This window comes from Dermochelys coriacea, chromosome 4 (genome assembly GCF_009764565.3).
Source record: "Dermochelys coriacea isolate rDerCor1 chromosome 4, rDerCor1.pri.v4, whole genome shotgun sequence".
Taxonomy (NCBI): Eukaryota; Metazoa; Chordata; order Testudines; family Dermochelyidae; genus Dermochelys; species Dermochelys coriacea.
This window is the reverse complement of record NC_050071.1, coordinates 6,221,386-6,245,287: the sequence shown is the minus strand read 5'-3', so window position 1 is coordinate 6,245,287 and position 23,902 is coordinate 6,221,386. Positions and strand designations below refer to the sequence as shown.

The window sequence follows — 23,902 nt, the reverse complement described above, 5'->3', positions numbered from 1 at the left end:
CCCTTCCTGCCACCAACCCACAGCCCCACCCCTACCCCTGCCCTTCCTGCCACCAACCAATGGCCTTGACCCCTCCTGCCACCAACCCACAGCTCCACCCCCCTGCCCTTTCTGCCGGCAACCCACAGCCCTGACCCCTTCCTGCCACCAACCCACAGCCCCACCCCTCTACCCTTCCTGCCACCAACCAATGGCTCTGACCCCTTCCTGACACCAACCCACAGCCCCACCCCTCTGCCCTTCTTGCCACCAACCCACAACCCTGACCCCTTCCTGCCACCAACCCACAGCTCCATCCCCGTGCCCTTTCTGCCGGCAACCAACCCGACCCCTTCCTGCCACCAACCCACGGCCCTGACCCCTTCCTGCCACCAAGCCACAGCTCCATCCCCTGCCCTTCCTGCCATCAACCCATGGCCCTGACCGCTTTCTGCCACCAACCCATGGCCCTGACCCCTTCCTGCCATCAACCCATGGCCCCACGCCCCTTCCCTTTCTGCCAGCAACCCACGGCACAGAGCCACTGCAATGCAGAGCACCACAGAGCTAGAGCATCCCCTGGATGGCTTTTCCTGGGTTTGGCTTCAGCAGGAATGCATCATTTCTGCTACATATCAGGCTGCAGCTGCCTATGGAAGGAGGACAGGATCTGTCCCTCTGTGCATTTCTCTGAACAATGGCACATTCAGAAAGGGAGCTGAGGTTCCAGTAATTGCTCTTTGAACTCAATCACCATGCAAGGTGCTGAGCCATCCTGGTGGGTGCTGAGCACCCTCCACACCCACCGACTTCAATGGTAGCGGAGGGCAATGAACACATCACTGGCTGCCCAGCAATCAGCAGGATTGAGCCCCAGGAACAGCTGTTGGATTATCATGGTCACGTAGGCTCAGCCATCCCGATGAAGGTGCCATCCCGAGGGGGACCGTGGGGATGAAAATGCCAAATGGTGAATGTGTAATCACTGCAGTTATATTCTGTCTGTCTCTGTCTGTCTGCAGAACTGCACACAGGTGACTGCTCGTATACGGTGTACGTTTCCCCTGCTATCTAGTGTGTTACAGGCATTTATAGAGTCAGTGGAATATGGCAGATTGAACGTGCAGAATTTGTTCATTTCAAAGCTTAGAACCCTGAGATTTGTAAACCAAATTGCTTCACAGACGTCAAAGGTGATAATCCTTAGTCTTTGCCAAGTTTGAAGGCTTTTTCTCTAAAAAGAGCCATTTTGATTATGTGAGCACAAACAGAGCACCTGAAATAGTCTTGTGGAGACTAGCTCTGTGAAAAAGGCCTTTTTTTCCTTTGGATTTTTTTTTTTTTTGCTCAAGTTGAGGTTCTCTCAAAACCAGCCAGATGGAGTTTAACTCACTACTCAGAAACATTGAAGCGAAGAACAAACAGTAGGAATTTCAGCCCCCCAAGGATAATTTGTTCAGGAAATCATATGGGCTTGATCGGAAGCCTATAGGAGTAAACGGAAAATTTCCTATTGACTTCAATAAACTTTGGATCAGAAAAGAGGGCTTATAATAGAAAGCATCTTCTTGAGAATTACTATGCTGTTGTTGGGGAAACATGAAACAACACATACCTTTGGTATATAAGTTTTAAACAGACATCCAGGGTGAAATCCTGGCCCCATTGATGTCAATGGGGATTTGGCCACTGGGCATAATGGACTAGGATTTCACCCTTGGCTACCAAGCAGGGCCCCAATCCTGCAATGAGATGAGCATGAGTGTAGGGTATACCCACATTCATCTCAATCCAGGATCAGGCCCAGCTACCTCCACTGGAAGGTGGGAGGAGATGCTTCCATATTTCTACGCCAAGTATCTTACTGGCTGATCTGTTCGATGATTCCCGATGAGGAAGAGGAGCTCGGCCACAAAGAGCTGATGCACAAGTTCTTGTGAATTGTGTTCCTGTCACTCTGGAGTCCGCGGAAAAAAGCAAAAGGTGAAGATGCAGATCAGGAGGCAGACGAGTGACAGCAGAATGCCAACCCATGTGATAACATCCAGGAGCAGGTCATGTACCGTGTCGCTGTGCTGGAGGACACAACAGAAAAAGAATCAGTCACACGCTGCACGTCAGCTAATCAATACTGAAAAAAGCCAGGTTGTCTGAGACCCTTTGATAGACTCCTGTATCCACTTCCCAAGAACTGGCACAAGGGACCGATAGCTAATGAAGGGTATTAGGACTAAAACTACCCAGAATGGAATTCTGCATTAATGTGGCCACAACCTGAAAGCCGCGTTCTGTTCTCTCCCTTTCTCTTTGCTTGGGTTGTTTGTGAATACAGCAGTAAGGCAGTGGGACAGGTACTGAACAAACTCAAATCCCAAGATTGGATTGCAGGGACAATTAAATAATGTATGTTCATGCTCAGCATGTGGCAAAAACAGGGATTATTTTCCTTTCTTTTTTTCACAAGGGGAAGGAAAAAAGTATTGATTTATCAACCCTGGAATTGGAAATCCCAAAATGAATTCGGAACAATATCCTGGATAACAGAGTCCTTTTACTGATCACATTGTTTTTAAATCCACATTTAACCAGGATTTTAATGTGACAGAAATTGTGTGTTCCCCCTTGCGATGTGATCTAGTTTCTGCTTACCCAGAAATAATGTCCACATGGTCACTACTGCAGGGACATTCACTTTCAGGCTACCATATGCCCGAAGAACAGTAACAGCAAAGACTGGTTTAGGGGTAGGCCATGAGCTCTTACGGTGGAAAGCAGGATGCTGGGATCCACCAATAAAATGCCACTGGACCTATTCTTCTGTTTGTCCATGCATTTGCTTCCCAAACCAGGGCACGGACGCTTGGCGCTCTCATCTTGGAAGAGAAAGACAGGGTGTTTTGCTATGGGGAAAAGTCTATGACAGATGGAGGGGAACGCTGATTCATTTACGCTTTTTGTTGCCTCCGTGCCAGTGATAAAGCTACATCCAGTGTCAGGCACTTATTGATATAGACTCCTGCTATGTCAGCAACCCATCAAAAACAACTCAAATCCTTTCAGCACTTTGGCTTTATCGGCACGATTGATAGGTATCAAATGAGAATGAAAGATGGTGAGTGAGTTTTTTTCTTCCCTCTAGAGGCTGTTTATAAAGAGTCAACTCTGTGACTAGACAGAAATTACAGGCGGTTTATTCCCACAGCACTCCTGCCATTTTTCTTGGGAATTTGGAAGGTTTAAGAGACTCTATGATTGCAGATGTACCACAAGGGCACAGATTTAACATATGCCTATCGCAACAGCAACAAAAATGTCTATTTCATCGCCACTGACCACACAAGGTAGAAAGGAAGAAAGGGACATATTCTTTTCCTGATGGAGGTGCATTGTTTTATCTCTGTGTAATTCCATACTCATTAACTTTCCTCTTAACTTGGTGCAAAAACGTTAATATAAATCCCGATCCTTGCATTGCTCTGCTTTGCACGAAGCTGCTTGGAAGCGGTGGATAGCATCTCCCGTAACAGCCCCGCTGCAAAGCAGGCCAGCTGGCCTGATTAGAAGGCAGTGCTCGGCACAGCTTCAGCGAGCTGCGAGACACAGACACAGGAACTACATAGCTGGCACAGCCAGATAAAGGGGAGAGACAATCAGGTGAACTTCGGAAAGCGTGGATCGATCGCCCAAGGCTAACAGCACAAACGCAGTAACACTCCAGACAAAAAGTCAGCCTTGTACTTGGGGAGCTTTCCGGAGTTGTTCTTCGTCTGATAGCAGAGCACCTCAGCTTCAGGGGGAATGAGCAAGAACCCAGTCTGTTCCTTTTACACGCTTGGCTCCATGCACACACCAAGTATGTGTGGAATAAATGAAAACCACAGATCTTGCTTCTCCACTGCTCAGCTGCCTGCCGAGTTATTTACACCTCTGAGTGCAAAGTGGGCATGAAAGGCTGTCCAATCAGATCCTCGGGCACACTCCCCACTGCTGCTCTATAGGGAGGAGGTGGTGAAAAAAGGTTCCGACAGCTCCCCAGGACCATGCAGGAGAGGAGAAGAGGAGAGGTCAGAGGGATTCTGCACCAGGGGCATGTATGAGGCTGATATAGGGGTGGGGGAAGAGACACCCCTGCTGAGATGATAGGGTGGGGAAAGAAGAGATCTCTTATCCTTCACTGGTTTTGGACCACACGGGACTGAGCTGAGAAAGGGTTGGGTAGTTTGGAGCAGGAGAAAGAGACAATTCTTCTCTAAGGCAGCTAGCACCTCTGGGAGGATTAGTAAGGAACTGTGCTGATGATCTCCAGTGCACAAGGCATGGCCCCTTGTACCTGCCCGTCCCCAGCTCAGTGCAAGCCAACAGGAGGTTGGGCACCACAGCACCCTGACACCAAATTGGTCCAGCTTCCTTTCTATTGATCATCACTCTCACTTTCCAGTGCCCAAGCGCTAGCGCAGTCAGATCTGCTGTAGGTGATAGGGCAGAAGCACCATCCCACCCAGCAAACACCTAGGGTTGCATGCCCTGGGTTCAGACCAAGGGATCTAGTTTTCACCGCTCCTACTGACTGGAGTTGGTATTTCTGTGCCACTGTATAGCACCATAAATATTGACATCCTCTTAAGTTAGGATGAGAATCCTGGGATAATTGTAACTGTTGGAATGAATGTATATTGCCAAACATGGAATGGAGAAGGGTGTTGGGATGTTGTGTTAATATTTTTATGATTCTTGTGCGTTTAATGCTGTATTTCGGTTAATGGAACTGGTGGGGCAGTTGATGGTAGAAGACTGAGAGCAGGAGGTGGGTAGATTTTGCCCTTGTGGCAGGAGTGGAAGGTTCTGTCTGTGCAGGCTCCAGGAAAGGTCAGAACTTGATTTGATAAAAAAGAGAAGGAGTACTTGTGGCACTTAGAGACTAACAAATTTATTTGAGCATAAGCTTTCGTGAGCTACATCGGATGCATCCGATGAAGTTGAGCTGTAGCTCACGAAAGCTTATGCTCAAATAAACTTGTTAGTCTCTAAGGTGCCACAAGTACTCCTTTTCTTTTTTGCAAATACAGACTAACACGGCTACTACTCTGAAACCTGATTTGATAAACATATTCTTTCCAGGCAGCAAGTCTCATTCTCAAAGGCGTGACACTGGCATTTCCTGGGGGCCTGGATTGCCTCAGTACATTGCTACAGAGCCTTTCACTTGTAGGCCACTACAAGCTCTTGCCGAACAGAGGCCTGATGGCCCCTATGTGGGAATGAGTTTGTGGGTGTTAGTTCCAGCTCCCACAGCACAAACTCAGCATCACACTTTTCACTGACGGTCAGACCTCAGCAGAGAGGCCAAAAACTGCACGAGCCATAGAGACTGTTACCCCTAGAGAGAACATCCCCAAAGTCTCCAGCCAAAGTTCACGCCTGGTGGTAAGGCAGTGTATGCGGGAAGCTTGTCCAGGTTTTAAACCAGGACTTCACTGACCAGGGTTGTTAAGCTGGCCTTTCAAGAGTACTAAACCTGCACATTTATTATGCTGAAGTTTATGGTTATATATAAATTATTTTAAAAAAACGTACATTCACTCATTTACATAATTTGCATAAAATATCACACATAGAGCCTGTAACAGGGCAGCCACCCTTGGGCTCCTCCAAAACAGTCTTGGATGTCTCTTGATTGTCAACACCTCTGTGAGTTTTATTGATGTGATCTCCGCTAAACCGCCACTCACAATCCCCGTGCAGCACCTCCACCTGGCAGTGTCCTTTCAGTCCTTAGCACTTCCTTCAGGGAGAAGGAGAGGAAAAGGAAGCTATCTCACCAGCCAGAGAGCTGGCTGCCCCTGAGCTCCGCTAGCCCTCTCTCCTTCCCTTTGCACATCCTTCCTGAGCTTCTGAACGACATTCTCTGGGATTCTGTGAGGGAGCTAGTTAATGCCTAACTACGATTCCGCTGCAGTGTAAGACCAAGGTGATAGAACTCGAGTCGAGTTTGTCAACCTAGAGATTGAGCATCTACACTCATCTCTAACCCAAGTTAGGAATTGTTGCACCCCAGGTCCCAAACTGGGACTCCAGCATCTAAACTGCATTTTGCAGGCTGGAGTCCAACCAGACTTCCTACCACCCTCCCAAAATGGGGTTGCGCTAGCCCTGTGCTTGTGGTGCAATGTGGAAAAATTCGACCATCCAGAGGACAAAGAAAGTTGGCCCCTGGGATACTTTTGGCAGACTCCAGAGCACGAGTCCAGTGGGTCTGCATCTACACTGAAAAGCAACAGGACTGAACCCTGGGTCCCAGATTGACTCGGGCTTGGACCCTCCACTCCTGGGTGGTCCTGGGACTGTGGGTACAAGCCCTGGGTTAGAACAATTTAGGTGTTGGTGGATGGGGCGGGATTAGGCTTGAGGCCTGTGTTCAACCCTGGGTTTACAATGCAGTGCAGACATATCCTAAGTGACCAGCATGCGGGTCAGTGGCTGGCTTTCAGTGCTCTGTCACCATACTGCTCAAAATCTGGTAGCTGTTCTTTTCTGGGTTTCCAAACCTCTAAAAAAGGTTATTTTTACAGAAACAAAGTGCTTGATGAAATTCAAGAACAAACCAATAAACCCAACAACTTTTGTATTTGTGCACAAGTTTTATATCTAGGGTGGCGTTCGGGGCCAGATCCTCGTCCACGCAAAGACTTCCCTTGACTCCCACAGCTTTTGGATGGGCTCCCGAGTTGCATCGGTGGGAAGTAGACTGGCTGAAACAGATTGCTGCTTTGAAAACTGTTGTGTGTGTGTGTGTGTCACAGATATGGCTGCCAAGTCCACAGCAGGGTGAGTAGGCAGCCCAGAAATTGCTCAGGCTGTGAAATGTGTTAGAGATGAATGACGGTTCAGCAGTGCACTGCCTGGGCTCCAGAGCAGAGTTATAAAAACCAACTCTAGTGAATGTCAGTTTATGATAGAATGGCTTGTCCCTTAAGGAAGGGTCCTTTCTCTTTACCTGTTAAAAAGCTCAGTAGAGGTAAATGGTGTGAAACATAGCTGCTGGCTGCGGGGGGTGCTTTTGTTCAGCTATTCTTTGCCTTTAGGAAGGGAGACCGTAACATGCTTGTGGGTGGAGGAATGATCAATGGTAACTAAAGAAATGTCATTGGCTTGCTGGAATATGGCTGTTGTGCGACCAGTGGGAGCTGGCTTGGAGGCAGCAGCATGGTTCCAAGTGGGCCAGATTTAAGCTGGCAGTGGTGTATAGTTTACACCTGCTCTTGAGATGTGTAGCTGCCCAGATTGGACTGGAATCCTGTTACTCCTTTTAAAACTATTATCAACCATAGTGTGTTATCGAGGAGCTCATCGTACTTATGTCCACGTTGCATTTCCTCACTACGGTATGTTACACAGATGGGGTGAGATCACAGGTTGCTTTAAATCAAGATTTGTGGACTTCACTAACTCAGCCAGAGGCAGGGGCCTATTACAGGAGTGGGTGGGTGAGTTCTGTGGCCTGCAAAGTACAAGAGGTCAGATTAGATGATCATGGTGGCCCCTTCTGGCCTTAACATTTCTGAGTCTATGATACACTAATATTGAATCGAAGAGCCAGAGAAAATGATGAGAAGCCAGGGACGTGATCTACCGAACCAAACAACATTTTATAAGGAAAGTGGGGAAATCTTGTGAATGTACAAAACTGCAAGTTTATGCTGAACCCTAAGGATCAACTCCCCAAAATGTGGCTACTCCGGCATGTAGCTGGGGGAGGGATTAAGGAGCCTTTCTCCTCCCCCTTGCACGACCCAGTAAGAAACCGAGCAGGACCCCAGTCCTGCATTCAGAGGGAGCTCACGGGTTATTCTGTACCTGCTCCCCCAGGTACATGTGGCACTGGGGACAGGGTGGGAGGCGGACTATGATCTGAAGCTATGGTGTAATGCCACTGACTTTCATGGGATATGTTCTGATTTACAGCAGTTTGAAATCAGCTTCAGGCTCCAAATTCTTATACACAATGGGAGATGTACCTCAGGGTACCCGGTTCATCCAGCCTCTACTTCCCTGAGACATTTCTTCCTAGGTGGTTTGGTGTCTCCTTATGACACACACTTAAACCTTCACTCCTCTTTATAGAAGGTCACTCAGCAAGTTCTAGCCCCCAAAACGTAGTCCTCCCCACAATCCCTCCAGCTGTAGCTGACACACAACCTTCTACAAGACACATCTGTCTTTTCCCCAGTCATTTTTAAAAACCTGCCAAAAGATGCAAGGACTTGTCACCCCGGAGTTACTGGCAGCAGCCATTGTGAAAGACAAGGGTGTACGTACCAAAGCAGTTTGGTTGCTATGTGTCGAGGTGCAGAATTACAAACCCATTGGCATCACTAATTTCAAGGACCCAGGGCTCTCAGTAATCTTGATCACTGTAGGGGCCACAAATATCAGAGATATTTTCCAGTGTCCAGGTCAGCAAGGTCGTCTTCAGTAGGTCTACTCATGAGCTTAAAGGTAGGCACATATCTAGTGCCTTGCTGAACCAGGGCCCTAACTCCTCCTGATGAGAGGGCCGATGGGATCTGTACCACCCGGTTTGGCTGTTGGGATGGGAGCTTAGGAGGTCTAGTTCACAGTTCACTGAAGTCAACGGAAGCTGAGGGCAGTCAGCATCTTGCCAGACTGGGCAGCTAGTGAGGATACCGGGATGAAAAGCGCTCTTTGGCGCTCTACAGTTAGTTGCCGTCAATGTCGGAGCAGTAACGAAAGATACGGAGGGGACCTTGCTAGTGTGGAGTTGCCCTGAAATCAGCCGGTCCTGTCCCTTATTATAAACAGCCAAAACACCAAACTGTAAAGAGGATATAAAGTTGTCGCCTTCCTCTGTGTTACTAAGTGAGAAGCTGAACTGCAGGTTACCATGGATACAGTGTGTGGTGAACGCTATGGGGTCCGATTCTGGTCTCACTTACACAGGTGTCACTTTGCTGGGGTAAAATGCTGGTGAGTGCTACACAGGTGTGAGTGAGAGGTAATTCAGGCCCAGTGATTGCATCTTTCTTGCTCCTTCATTCTGGTTTTGTTTCATCAGTGGAGTGGCTCTGCTTACCCAGGACAAAGAGCTTTCGGCCAAGCGCCATCTCTGTTTTATTTGGAAAGACTAGCTACAGCAGCTGATCTAGCCTCCCACAGCCCTTGTGCTCTGGCCACATTGCTGCCAGCTATTGGGCCCAGCCCTTGGGCAGCTATGCAAGATGGCAGGACACCTGGCACTGTCTCCGCTTGCCCGTTCTGTATACCTTTCTGAGTTCCAAGGGAGAATCCTGCCCTATGATTTTCTTCAAAACATTCATCTTTTGGGGAAGTTCTCTGGCCTGTGTTACACCGGAGGTCAGGCTAGATAATCACTATGGTCCCCTCTGGCCTTGGAATCTATGAATCCAACTCTTAGTAAAATGGTATCTATAACGGACAGCTTATTGCCACTCTGAGAGGTGAAAATAAGTTATGACTGAGAAGTTCTGCCTCCATTCTTCTTAGGGACAACAATCTCCCTAGTTTAGTGTCTTTATTCAGTGGAGGGAACAGGATGAAACCAATCTTGGGCACACGGATCAAAGAGATTCCTCAATTACACACAGCAGAACTGCATGTTACAGAGAGTACAGAATCTACTCTAGAGAGAGGAAGTCACCCTGAACCTCGTTCTCCCCATGAGGAAGGCATTGATTGGAAATGTGAAGATAATGAATTGGGGGAAGCTTAGTGCTATTTAAATTCCATGGAATAAGAAAGACTTCACAAAACCCAGGAGTGCAAAGCATTCCTACCCCTCTGGCCCTTTCCCATGGCTTTCTCCACAGAGAACTGGCTGAAAAAAAGGGCAATGAGCAAACAATCTATTGGGTTTGGGGTAGAGGAAGCAGCTGCAAACAAAATGCTGTCAGAACTGGTTTAATTTAACATCTACATCCATGCTTAGACTTGGGAGGATTCGATTTTTATTACTAAACATTGGTAAACGTTGATTTCACCATACACCCAAACCAATGAAGAAATATTTCCATCAATAATAATCAAAATCCATTGTTAGGCAAAGTATGAAAAGTGCTGCTTGAGAACTTATTAGAGTTTGAGTTATGAATATTTATGTTGTAGATGTGGACATGAGATGTTGACAATTTGTGTTTTAATGGCTATAAAGCTTTAACTTTTTAAATCACAGAGTCTTCTGTCATTAAATAATTATTGTCTGACCATCCTCCTTCCCGACATAATTTCTCAAAACTGTGACATTTATATGGATACAAATAGAAAAAAATGCTTAAAAACAATAGTGTTGTGCAAGTGGGAAAATGTAAATAGATAAAAAAATGAAAAAACTTGTAAAATAAACATTGATATTATCCATCATCATTATAAAATATAAAAGCTGAATTCTGCTGAGCCTATCCATGTGCAAGGAGGACTCTGGGACTAATATTTCCAGTATTGAAAAGTGCACATAAATAATACAAAGTGACAGAGAGGTTAGAAATATAGAAGGAAATAATAGCTCTCCCTGGAAAAAAATACAAGCTAAGAAATCTGGAGAAACTACACAGAAACAGAGATGCAGTGACAGGGACATACATGCAAAATAGCTATGCTGAAAAGTACATAGGGGAGAGAGAGTGCATAGTAAGTAATTACATATGAGCTTGCAATGTGATATAATAGCACAGAAAAGTCATTGTAATATTGGACACTTCACAGGTTGGGGATACACAAGAGGCCTTGCTTGCCTTTGTGCAGCTGTAGTTGGAATAAATAAAAATAACCCTACAATTATAAATAAGCAACAACAGCTGTTTCTAGAGCACAGGCAAGAGTGCAGCCAGAACACTGCCTCTAGCTCTTTGGGGGCACTCTAGTATTCAGAAGACATGGAGTATGCAAACAAGAAGTCCACACGCAAGCTGGAGAGACTGATTTATAAGGAAAGATTAAAAGTGGTCAACATCTTCTAAAATGGCTACTGATTTTAGGATGCTGTCTCTATTTTTGGGTGCCCAACATAAGAACGAGCCCTTTGCAGATCTGCTTTTACTTCAGTTGGAATTGTATGAGCTTAGCACGATTGCAATTCACTCTGGGATATCTTGAAGCATTGTGGTACGCCAACAAAAATAGTTAACAGCATCAAGGTGCATTTCTATCAAGGTGCAGCATGTGAAAGTAAATGCAGGCTTGAGTGAATGGTTCAATACAGACACTTGTGTCCAGTGATGATGTGTTCTCTTCACCTCCACTGTTTGGCATTGCCATTGATTTCATTATGAGACAAAGTGTAGAAGGATACAACACAGCCATTGCATAGCTCACAACAATACACTGACTATAAGATCTAGATTTTGCTGATGACATAGCTTTTCTAAGTGGCAGCTCAACCAAAGTTCAAGCGAAGACCGAAAAACTATCCAGTACTCCAAAACAGATGGGCTTAATAATCAATCATGAAAAAAAAAAAATCTAATGAGAAGCCTGGCAGTGCCCAACTCAAGCATTACTTTAGAAGGCAAAGCAACACAAGAAGTGAGTCAATTCACATAACCTGGCAGTAATGCACAAGCCAATGGGGCTGTCCAGAAGGAAATATTGGCACAAACTGGCAAGTTGGCAGCTATATTCATCAGCTTACACAGGAATTGGTCACCAGACATCTACAATTTGCGGACCAAACTACGACTCTTCAACTCAAATATTATTTCCATCTTAGCATATGGATGTGAAAACTGGAAATCCACCAAAGGTACAGATGACATCTCAATGCCTGTGACAGCAACTGCTCCGGGACAATACTAGGTATTATACTGAATGAATATATAACAAGTGCAGATACTTGTCAGAGTTCAACACCCCCTTATATCTGAAGTTATCCAGAAAAGAAGATGGAACTATCTGGGAGGTGTGCTAAGAATGAAGCCAGAGCATCTGCCATGGCAGTTGTATTATTGGGCAGCTGAAGGGACATACAAGGGGGCCAACTGAACGAATCCTTCCATTGAACACTACTCAGAGAAGGACAACTAATTCATAGATTGCAAGGCCAGAAAGGGAGCCTTTGTAATCATCTTTGATACTCTCCTGTAGAACACAGGCCAGAGAACTTTCCCCAAACAATTCCTAGAGCAGATCTTTTTTTTAAAAGCACCCAATAGCTTATGGCTCTTAACAATGTAGAGGGCATGCAAATAGTGGCCCAGGATAGACTGGGATGGTGGAGCCTTGTTCATACTCTAGACATTATCTGGCAGCATGGGAAGGAGTAAGATTCAGAGCCTCTGAAATCAGGCACAAAGTGTGTCCAGTTGGACACCTAAAGGTGACTATGTGTGGGGATATGGGGTCTAAATGGTGCAAACACCCAGGAGGAAGAAAGAGGAGATATTTAGAGCAGTCCAATCAGACAGAAGTAGGAATAATAGGAACAAAGAAAACATTTGGCTGAATATCTGGAAACTGTATGATCTTTCCGACTGAACATCGGGTACCCATGAGAACTGTTATAAGGACTATATCTGGAATGATTTAATGCTCACCTAGACAAAGGTCTCAAGGATATGCTATTGCATATAATTATGTCTTGACACTGTAGGGATAGATTACATGACAATTTCAGTTTTTCCAGCCACAATTTCTGTGCTTCCATGAAAATTTAGTCAGGAGAGTAGGCTGTATTTTCTTAACAATAAGGGTTGGGTAATTTTCCCAAGGGAAGCTAGACAAATCACCCCACAATACTCTGTAAATGACAATTCTTCACTGGCAAAGGGATGTAATGGATTACTGAATATGTCTCTTACATCTCTTAATTTGCTGATTCCATTAAGTTCCCTGGTTCCTGTTCTTGACACACGCTAAAATAGTCTTTTATTTTTTATTTAAAAAACCCAGTGAAGACAAGCTGATTTAATAACTTTTTGCTTAACTGAAACACTCCTTGTTTAACACATTTTTGAATAAGTCAGCATAATAAACTCTCTGCAGAGACTTAACCCTTTAGCAGGTGCAAAATCCCTTTGCCCTACTCAATGTACAATACAGTACCTTTAGAATTTAGCTCGGATATTTTAATATGTTCTCGACCCTGGGCCTAATTCTGCTTTTGATACTGTCATTCAACCCCACCCATGTTAATGTATGTCTAACTGACGGATGAGTTTATCCTGTTCTTTAGATCTGAAATTCAGAGAGTGGTTCTAGGCAATACACCCATATGTTCCACTTAGACTTTATAAATGTTTGTTCTTTACTCTCCTCAACTCTCCTTGTTCCTTGACTTCCAAAATAATTGATGATGATGATGTAATTTATGTGTAGCATAGTATAACATTTCAAAGCTTCAGATTAATTGCTGTACTTAAAGCATCTTTTTGGAATAGCAATTTGTAGTGCACAGTAGACATTGCTCGGCAATATTTGTCTACCTTAAGGTACTCTTACTCAAACAGTTGGGTCTTTTTAAATGGATTTTTCCCACTAGCACTGAACTAGTTTTCTGTTTGCCTGTTTTTCCTATGGTATGTTAAGGTGCATCTGCTATGGTTATTATGATGCAAAGTGCTTGCTTTTATGAAAATCAGCTTGTAAATTTTGAAGGATAATTCTGTAGCTGTTACACAGGTAGAATGGGTTATGTCCTTTAACCATGTGCTTTCTTCCAGGGCATAAGAACTAATGTAGTCTTATTGCATCTAAGGGTTGTATAAAACTATCTGAAGTTATTTGTAATCTGATGGAAAGGTGTTTCATTTATTTGAAAGTCTGAAGGCATCTAAACGAGAAAGGAACATTTTAAGTTTCAATGATACATTCTCTGAAAGACAGGAAATATTCTGACTCCATAAGGTAGACTGCACACTGTGTTATGTAGATGGAGAGTACAATAGTTAGATAACCAGGGATGGCAAACATCATTTTTATACCTGACAAAGATATTATGAATCAGTGGAAGAGGTCTGAATAACAGCAGGCAATGTGGTCTGCAGATAGGGTGCTGGATTGGAACACAAGAGACTTGAGCTCTATTCCTGTTCTGCCACTAATGTGCTGAGTGTCTCTGTCTCCCCTCCCAACATGGGCCTGTCTTGTAACTTTAGACTGTACACTCTTTGACGCTGGGCCTGTCATTTATTGTGTTTGTACAGCACCAAGCACAATGGGGCCCTGATCTCTCAGTGATACTACCATATAAATGATAATTCATAACTAGCACATCATTATTTTGTACTTCCGTGCAGAGACACCACAATATTTCCAACTCCTATGTGACATGGGTTTTCTTTGAATTACAGCATGCATCTCTGGAATAGCCTGTGAATTTCCATTCACATCATGACTTGTAAGTGCATTTGCCGTGGGGGACTGCCTGACATGCCTGTCAAAGGATATCCTGCTGGGAATGAAGTCAGCTTGTGTGATTATCCTTACTCCATGTATTATGTTCCAGAGGCCTGGAAGAGATGGCCTAGCACAGGGTTATTCCTCAGTATTATGTATGGGAGAAAGGGCACCCAACTCAATGCCTTTTAAATTGAGGGGGAATCTGGGGAGACTCTACTGTTCCCAGAGTCCCAGGATCTTGGAAAGTCATGTAAACTTGGCAGGGAGCCCATTGAATTTGATGAATAAGCCAGCTCCAGGATCAACTAACTCTAATAGGCAGATAGCATCTTTTAAAAAAATCTTTCTTCTTAATTGAGTAGAGTCTTGTTAAGCCTGGAATTGATCCCATCAACTCCCAGTCTTAAGACACACAGATAAATCACAGCTCTAATGGTCAGCCATTGATATTTGCTTTTCCTTAAGACACAGACATATAGCTATTACTGAGTAGAGAAGCAGAAGGCTATCTATCATTTGCTGAATAAATCAGAGGCCCTACCTCTCCCCCACCCAGTATGCTAATAATTAAAGCACAGCCCATAACTCATGGAATGTCTGCAGAATTCTCATTTAGAGGAACACACAGCATTACCATCTAAGGAGGGAGCTAATTCATGGCCAGAAGTGACATTTGTCAAATCGTAGTTCTGTCAACTTTAAACTAAGAAGATGGGCTCAGGTGTCTGTTCCCCATTATATGTTGTATTCTCTATCATTAGGTAGGATATTTCAGGTAGCCAGGTGAGGATATAAGGAGTTGTTGATGGTATATTGAAAACTGTAAAAATTATAAGATGCTAATTCAAATCCTAAGGAGTTTCCTGGTCCTGCTTGCCGGGTAGAAGGCTCTCCAGGGAAGTGTAGAATCAGAGGAGCCAGCCTAGAGTAAGGTGGAGTGACGTGTCTCTTTTGGTTTTTAGGGAGGAGCCTGCATTGTCTCTCTCTGGTTTAGGGTTCTTGTGTGTTAACATTCTAAATTCTAAGAAATGAAGCAGTGTTACACTGCAACCTTCCAGCAAGTGCATTTTATTTTTAATCTAACTTTTCTGTGTGTATGCCAGGAACATAACACCTGCCAACCCTAGCATTCCTCCATAAGGACCAGGCTGAATCTCTGTGCTTCCAGGAGATCTGGGATCTCACTCTTCCTATTACCCTGAGCGCATGCAGTGGGGAAGGGGAGTCACATCTCTCCCCAGCGTTCTGGGTCAGAGTATGGGGAGTAAGCTGCATACAAGGGTACTAGCAGCAGAGTGCGCACTGCCTGTGAACATTCTGCTGCCCCTAGGCAATGCTTCTCTGTACCGCTCCCTTGCTAGCGGCGGTGCCTTAAAGGCACAGGGTAGCCAGACGGAATCTGGCATTCCCCTCTGATTCACATGCTCTGAAAAGTTATGCATTTCCCACAAAATCATTCTGCACCAAACGCTCCCTTGTATTTTATCCTGAATCCTATTTAATACATTGGGCTTGCTTCTCTGGAATCACGTGAAGCCATCAGACCAATTCCCCTTCACACTGCAGGCTAAACTTAGACTGCAATGATCTATGACGCAGAGAGAGGCCAGCAAGCTGCCCTTCTAGGTTAGAGTCAACAAAACAGAGCTGACTTTACCATAGCAGCAGCGGTGTTTTGGCAGTAGCCAAATAAAAAATGAACAAGACTCTACAGCCATGAAAACAGACTAGTTAACATACAAGAGAGACTAACATGACGTGAATCAGTGCTGCCTAGTGGATAAGGCACCGGACTGGAACTCAGGAGATCTGGATTCTATTCCCAACTTGGCCACTGACTTGCTGGGTGAGTTTGGGCAAATCACTTCCACTCTCTGTGCTTCAGTTTCCCAGTCTGCAACATGTGGATAATGCTTCAGACCTCATTTGTAGAGCAGTTTGAGATCTATGAAGAAAAGCTCTACATAAGATATTAAGATATTATTATCTAAGGCTCCATTATACTTATATGGCCCCATTATTGGGGTATCTGAGCCCCTTAGCATCTTTAATGTATTTACCCTCACAACACCCCTGTGACGTAATGATCCCCATGTTATAGATGAGGAATGGAGAGACAGAGTGGGGAAGGGATTTGCCCTTGGCCACATGAGAAGTCTGTGCAGAGCAAGGACCTGAACTCCGGTCTCATGGTCCCATACTAGTGCCTTAATCACCGAGGTATCCTTCTTCCTCAATGAAACTCAAGTAGGATTCATTTTCCTTCTATGCCTGGTATACTTTGCCAGCTCCTGAGGGCCTTTCTCTATTTTTCTTTCACCCTTACAGTTATTCAGGGAGAGCTGCCCAAGTAAAAACTGAACAAAGTCCTCCGAACCCATCCCTTTGTTAGCTGACTTATTTGGTGTCAGATATGTACCATACAATAACCAAAGAGTAGAGCTTCACTGACATCTTTATCAGGAATAGGGCTGGACTCTGCACTTAGAAACACCATGTCAAGGGGCAGAAAAAGTCTAAAATGCTTTTCCCCCTCAAACCTCCTCATTTTGTTCCAAACTGCTGTCCAGATCCCCATCCAAGTTATCCACATTTCCCAGACATGACCTCTCACCTCTATGGACATGGCATATTTATCGTCTCCGGACAGGTGACAACCAGACAAACACACATTCTTTTGGTAAATCCAAACATGTCCAGACTGTCTACAAAAAACTAAACTTGATCAGCAGAACTGTGTTCTTCTGTAAAACATTTGCATTGAATATTCCCATTCTTCAGGCTAAAAACAGACCTTCGATTTGTCTTTAGCAGGCCAATCCCAGGCAGTCACTGAAGTCATGTAAAGTCAAATTCTGCTCTTCATTGCATGGCAGCAAGTCCCATGGAAGCCAATGGGAACTTTATCCATGTAACTGGCAGCAAACTCTCCCCCTTTATCCTCAACTTATCCAGTTCTACCCAGTTGCACATTGTCACAACAAGTGTGCTTCATGAGGGTTAAAAGAGCTGCAGGTCCCTTGTTTCAATTTTGCATGGCTTTTGTCATTCATAAGAGAGCCTTAATGCATATTTGAAGTCAGTGCTTGTAAATTCTCTTTAGAAAAAATCATAAAAACGAGAGCAGACAAAGGAGCAATGTTGGAAAAATATTCCGAAGTTCCTCGGATACCATAAGAGCATTTGCGGTTACATCTCCATGGTTACAGCAGCAGCTCTGAACTGTTCTATCGGACTCTCTTGAATGAGTTTGTATGGAAGATGCTGTATGCAAAACAGAGCCCTAGCCCTGCAATTGGACCTGTGTGGACAGAACCCTGCATCCATACAGAGCTCCAGTGAAGCTGATGGGACTCCCTCTACATCTAATTGCAGAAACAGGGCCTAATATGCTCAATACAAAATACCATTGCAATGAGTAGTTAACATAAAAGATACCACCATTGGGGGGGAAAAAAAGAACAACGTCCAGTGTCATTGCTTGATGTGACAAACTCCTTCAGACCCAATACAATGTCAATGCGGTCATTATGATTCCTACATTACATTGGCAACATACCGGATCCATTAGTCACTTGGACAGTATTTAGTGTCAGAGGAACCAGTGCTATTCGATCGTAACATTATCACTATGGGCTGGTGGCTCAATAAACCTGTTGTGACAAGTAGCTACTGCACATACACTGTAGCAGACTTGAAAATGAAGCTGAATTGTTTAATAAAGACCTACTAAATGCATCATTGGCCGGCCTACAGCTTGCAGAATGTATGCTTTTAAATAGCACACCTAGTCCTTCTCTCCAGAGTATCCATCTCCAGTACAGATGGGCAAACCTGTTCAGATCATATAAGAACCAACTCAACCTTTCACCTGTGTGTGCATCAAACCTAAATGGACGTCTCCACCTTACCAGCCCTGAGCACACTGAGAAGCAGTTACTGACACAGGTAGTTCTACCATCACCCACGGGATGATTCACGTGAGTAAAAGTCCTTTTGGAGCGAGTAAGGGTTACGCCATCCGGCTCAAAGCAAGTGATGCCACTGAAGTCAATGGGGCTAACCAAGGACCACTTGGCCATAACAGGAGTGTGCCACGTGGCAAGGAAGGTGTAAGGAACTTCTCCATCCTTGCACAGCCTGAAACAGAGTCAGGCAGAATTCCAAGCAGTGACTTACGGGAGCACCCAGGCTGCCACTGGGGAAGGGAGAGAGGCATCGTTCTGCCTCCATGCACTGGCCAGAGGTGCTGACTGGCTGCATAGGGGGCAGTAAGCCACACCCCCAAAAGAGCTCTGTCAGCACCACAGGGATCTCTAGGAGGCAGGAAGCCCCAGCAAGGCAGATCCCTGCTGCTACTCCCCACCAGCCACACTGCCAAGCTGGGCCTCCAGAGCACAGTCAGACCCCACATGAGCAAAGATGCAGCATCGAGCTCTCTGTCATCATGGGTTTGGATGCAGCATCCACAGCCAGCCTTCTGAAGTTCACCGCTCCCTGTTCTTCATCTCATTTGGCAGATGGTCACACTATGGGCCAGCCACAGCCATGGGATACTTGTGCTCAGCTCCCGCTGAAGTTAATAGGAGTGACACACAAACAACTTGGGGCAGAGTTACGTGTTCTATGATTGGAATCGCCTTCAGACAGCAACCTCACCGAATGTTTATCTCTTCCCAGCAACAAAGCAATATTTTATTAATCATGCAGCCCAGGGATTAGCAGTGCCTACCTTGACTTCCACATGTGCCATCAAGACTGCAAAGTTGGTGAGGTGATTACAGGAACATGTGGTGTGTGTCTTGTTTGTGGTCAGAAGCCGACACCCTTGTTTCGACCAATACCCTGTCATCGTGTGTTTTGAATAGTTCCAGAATGAACAGTTAGGGTTGAAAATTTCTTCTGACTGCTGCAGAAAGAAATGAATAAATGCAATAAAAATTCTAATGGCTTCTGAGATTTCTAAATGCACTCTCTTTCCCCAGAGTCACTCTGTAACTCTTACCCTTTAATTTCATATAAACAATCAGCAACGGTTTATATGTCAAGTATTGCACATGCCAGAGAAAGATAGATTGTTGCTGCTCTCTTTGTTACTGCCAACTTATATCTTTGTTCTTGATTAATTTCAACCACAGACTAAATTCAACTCTTCAGAACCAGATTGCTTCATTTGCATTGCAGAGCAGAGAAATTAATTGCTTTAAGCAATCAACTTTTGCAATTACAGTACTTGGCTAATGGACGGCTAACTGTCCTCTTTAACTGAAATCCTGTTCCCTCTAATATTCCCACCATGATAAAATAATATTTTGGATTATTTTAATATATTGGTAACTTTTAATTATGGAATGACATGCATTAGCAATTGAATGATGGGGCTTCTACATAATAGAGACCCTGATTAGGACAATGTAAAAGAGACATTATCTATAAAACATTAGATACAAAGTAAAAAACACATAACTCATAATTTAATCCAAGGCAACTGAGTGCTTGAGGTGACCAAACTTGAGAACTTTTTCTGTGTTAGCTTTAGAAATAAAATTAAAATCTCTTTAAATGTGTGGTTTCCAGATGCCCCCGCGCTCCAGTACCTTGATGTGCTTGACTGTAAACACCACAGGATCAGCTAGATAAACCTTATTGCTGAACTCTTTGTTTATTGCTGCTGTAATGACGGGGGAGTTGACTATGACAGAGTGATTGGTTGACATGGCCTCTGTTCCCAACTTCATGCTGGCGTTCTCCGTGGAGAGATAGTGACCCAGGTTGTTATACAGCACAAAAGCCACCCTGATTTCACCTACGAAGTGCAGAGAGGAGTTAGAGATCAGACCAGTCCAGCCCAAAAGTTGTGTAAAGAGATAACAACTGTCCCTTCCAAGCAAAATGTTCTGTTAGCTATGACTTCCTCCCTCTGGTCTGCTCTGCCGAAACAAAGAGCTGTGTGCACTTTGGGAACGGTCCTACCTGCGTTGCTAAAGGGATAATGTATCATTGGCTTGCTCTGTGAATGCAACAAAAAGTCAGGAGTTAAAAGCATTGAGGCCTGGTGCAGAAAACTCAACTTCCACTGTCACTGCAAATACCAGAACTCCATGTGGCCCATCATGTTGTCCAAGGGTGAGGGGAGCTGCTTATTCGATACTTCTCTCTGTGAGCAAGTGGGCAAGAAGAAGGTGAAGGGAGATGGGGAATTGGAAGGGACTCCAGCTTCTGGCACAGGCGGGAATAACCTGCTCCATGGAAAAGAGGTGAAGTAGCTTACTCCTCTCATAGCAAGAAGGAGCAGGGAGGAGTTGGGTGTCTACAAACAACCCTTTGTTGTCTGCTCTGCTCCTTGGGCAGTGCCACTCCCATCCTTGGGACACACTGTAAAGTGACAATCTAAGCCACAGGGAGCAACTTTTTGAACAACCTAACACTATTTCCGTTCAAGACTGTGGGGTGAGGGAGAAGGGGGGCCGGGAGTGGGTCAGAAATTATCCATAAACAATCAGCAACAAAAGAGAAAAAAGAAACAATAGAAAAAATTGTGAAATGTTTGTTATCACTAAATACATTTTTCAACCAGATTTTCTCCCTTTCTATATAATTCCATTGCTAGAGAGTAAATGCATCCGATGAAGTGAGCTGTAGCTCACGAAAGCTTATGCTCAAATAAATTTGTTAGTCTCTAAGGTGCCACAAGTACTCCTTTTCTTTTTGCGAATACAGACTAACACAGCTGCTACTCTGAAACATTGCTAGAGATGTTGCCTAAAACCCACACTACCAACAAATTGGTTCCTAACTGAAGCAATACTCTTTATTGCTTTTCCCCCCCATCATTGCAAAGATCTTAACATAAGAAGGCAGTGAGTTAGTTTTCCTTTATAATTATTAGTATTATTAAAAAAAAAAAGTCTCTCCACTACTGGATTGGGCAGTTATGATGGTACATTTCCCAGCTTGTGTGATTTCAAGGCAAACTATCACAATGACCTAATAACATGAGGATGACAATTGCCATAGGGAAAAAAGTCTGACTGAAGACTTGAGGGAAAATTCCCCAGTGGGGCAATACTCCCCAGCACTTATACAGCATTTTTCACCAGTAGATCTCAAAGCACTTCACAAAGCAGGTCAGTATCATTATTCCCATTTTAAAGCTTGGGAAGAGCCAAGAATAAAATCCAGGTACCCTATGCCCCCATCCAGTGATCTGTCCTCTAGGCCATGCAGTAATGACAATGAGGTATTTGCACCTGATTATGCCAGAGGAGAAGATAGGTAGCCCTGAAATGGCAATACAATATGATGATCTTATTTGAAGATTATTTATTGTAACTAAAGTAAACTTTACTAAAATTGAAATGCCCCTTCTATATTAATTGTCTAGTGATTTTTCCACTGTCCTGTGCTCTGGAGAGACTTCAGGGTGAACAGAAGTGCCTAAACATTAGAGACAGATATTACCGCTTCCAAATGTATTTCATAGCTTTAGGCCAGATCCTCAGCTGGGGTAAACTGAGGCAGTTCCGCTGACAACAACCGAACTATATTGATCAACACCAGATAAGGATCTAGCCCTTTGGTGAATCCCTTTGTTACCACTTTCAATCCCTTTGTTATCACTCAGTTGGGGTAAACCGAGGCAGTTCCACTGACAACAACAGAACTATATCGATCGACGCCAGATAAGAATCTAGCCCTTTGATGAATCCCTTTGTTACCACTTCCAAAGTGGAGCTAACAATAGCAGACAAAATTCTGATATATCTGCCACAGGGTAAACCAGCTGGTGGTATCAACTACCCTTCTCAACAGTAATCACTGTCTTCGCAACAGCAAAGCACGTGCCATTTTGCCTTTTTGGAGCTACTCCTGTCTGCTGGGGGAAAAAATTGCCAAGTAGTTTAAAGAGCAAATCTGGTCTACTGAAAGAATATAAAATGTTCTCACAGTCCTGGGCTGTAACTTCTGAGTGCAAGTCTATTCTGGTCACCAGGCTTAGCAGCATGTAATGCAGATTTCTCCTCTGTCTTCCAAAGCTTTTATAAAGAGTTATTCTTTCCCTACAGAGTTCTAAAATCCACCCACACATGGTAATACTAGCCCTGCTGAAGTCCATTCAAGTTAGGCCATTGACTTCAATAGGCCCAGGATTTCACCCAATTAAATATTCTCTTTTAATCCTACAATTTCGGAGATAATCTAGATGCCACCGATGTGGCAAAACTCCCACTGATCTCTGCAAGACCAAGGCTCAGAGTCTTCAGGATTCTTAATAGTTTAACCTCGGTTACCTAGCTTTATATTATCCTACTGCTTATATTTAGCTTATTTTGCAATGATCAAAGTACTATAACATTTACAAACACACATGCAGGCTAATGTTTAAAAGCAACCCCCACAGAATACATGCTCATTACAGAACAATAAAATAAATGAGCAAAGTATTTACTTTAATGGATCTCATAAACAGAAATTTGTCAAGCCCTATAGTACAAACAGAGCCTGGCACTTCACGGTTTGGGCTACAATGGATCTATACAGATAGATCAACAAATGCTTCTGCTCAAATTACTAAACTAGAAATGAACAACTTGGCATCTTAAAGACAGTTCCCATCTAACATCATCTTTAATTTATAGCATATCAAGAGGCTCTTAAGCTTTAGAGATAGAGACACTGAGGATTTAGATTCATAACTTTTAATCATCTCTTTTTGGTGTGTTGGCCTTTTGTGCTGTTATCGTTTACTGGCTTCCCTCCCCCCCTTTCCCCTCCATCTTTCAAATGTTTGTACAGTGCAGTACTTCAAAACAGTTTTTCAAATCAGTCTTTTGTCCTATGTAAGTTTCTCACCATAGGCAACAGATGCTAACTACCACTGAGTCTCAGCATCATTCCCCATTGGCCCATTTGCAGCATGATTTACGAAACCAGTGCACATTTACAGACCCTTGACTCTTCCAAAGATTGACAAACACTTGGCAGTAAAAGAGATTTCCAATCAGCTGATTTAGCATGCAGTCAAGAGCATGGGACAGTTAATTAATATTAAATATGCCTGGTGCACAACAGGTTTATAGATGCTCAAAAGTAAAATAAATAAATAAAACTATTAGAGAAGCTCCAGTCAAAGTAACAGAAAAGATCTGTAAGGTATTAGGACATCACAGAGTCAGGAAGAAAATGTAGTTACTGTTACAACATTAATCCATTTGCACTAAAGCAAGATTTACAAGGCACCGTATGAAAGAACTCCCAAGCGACTGACTATCAATATACCCACACAAGTGCAGTGCTACTAGACTTGGCCTGGTCGGTTTTCTGCAAGAGCCACTCCTGTTTCTGCTGCATCACAGGATTTGCTTGCATTGCTTCTAAGCAGAGGAAACAAATCTGAGGGCTGCAGAATGAATCACTAGATCTCGGCTTGCAATTCAAACACGTAGATGTAGCGTTGAGTCTCTGATAATCTGGTAAGGCCTGGCTGGCCACTAAGGGAACATCTGTATGGCAGGTAGCAGACCACAGCAGCGACTCTCAGAGCCTTGATCTACAG

General features: G+C 44.1%; 1 protein-coding gene across 1 annotated transcript in view; it reads right to left on the bottom strand.

Moving 5' to 3' along the window:
* ADGRL3 (adhesion G protein-coupled receptor L3) overlaps window positions 1–23,902 on the bottom strand; it is a 682,597-nt gene that overhangs the window by 94,522 nt on the left and 564,173 nt on the right. The window contains 5 exon segments of the mRNA XM_038399396.2: window positions 1,845–1,900; window positions 1,903–1,954; window positions 1,956–2,054; window positions 19,079–19,255; window positions 19,944–20,152. Coding sequence (XP_038255324.1) covers window positions 1,845–1,900; window positions 1,903–1,954; window positions 1,956–2,054; window positions 19,079–19,255; window positions 19,944–20,152 — 593 coding nt within the window.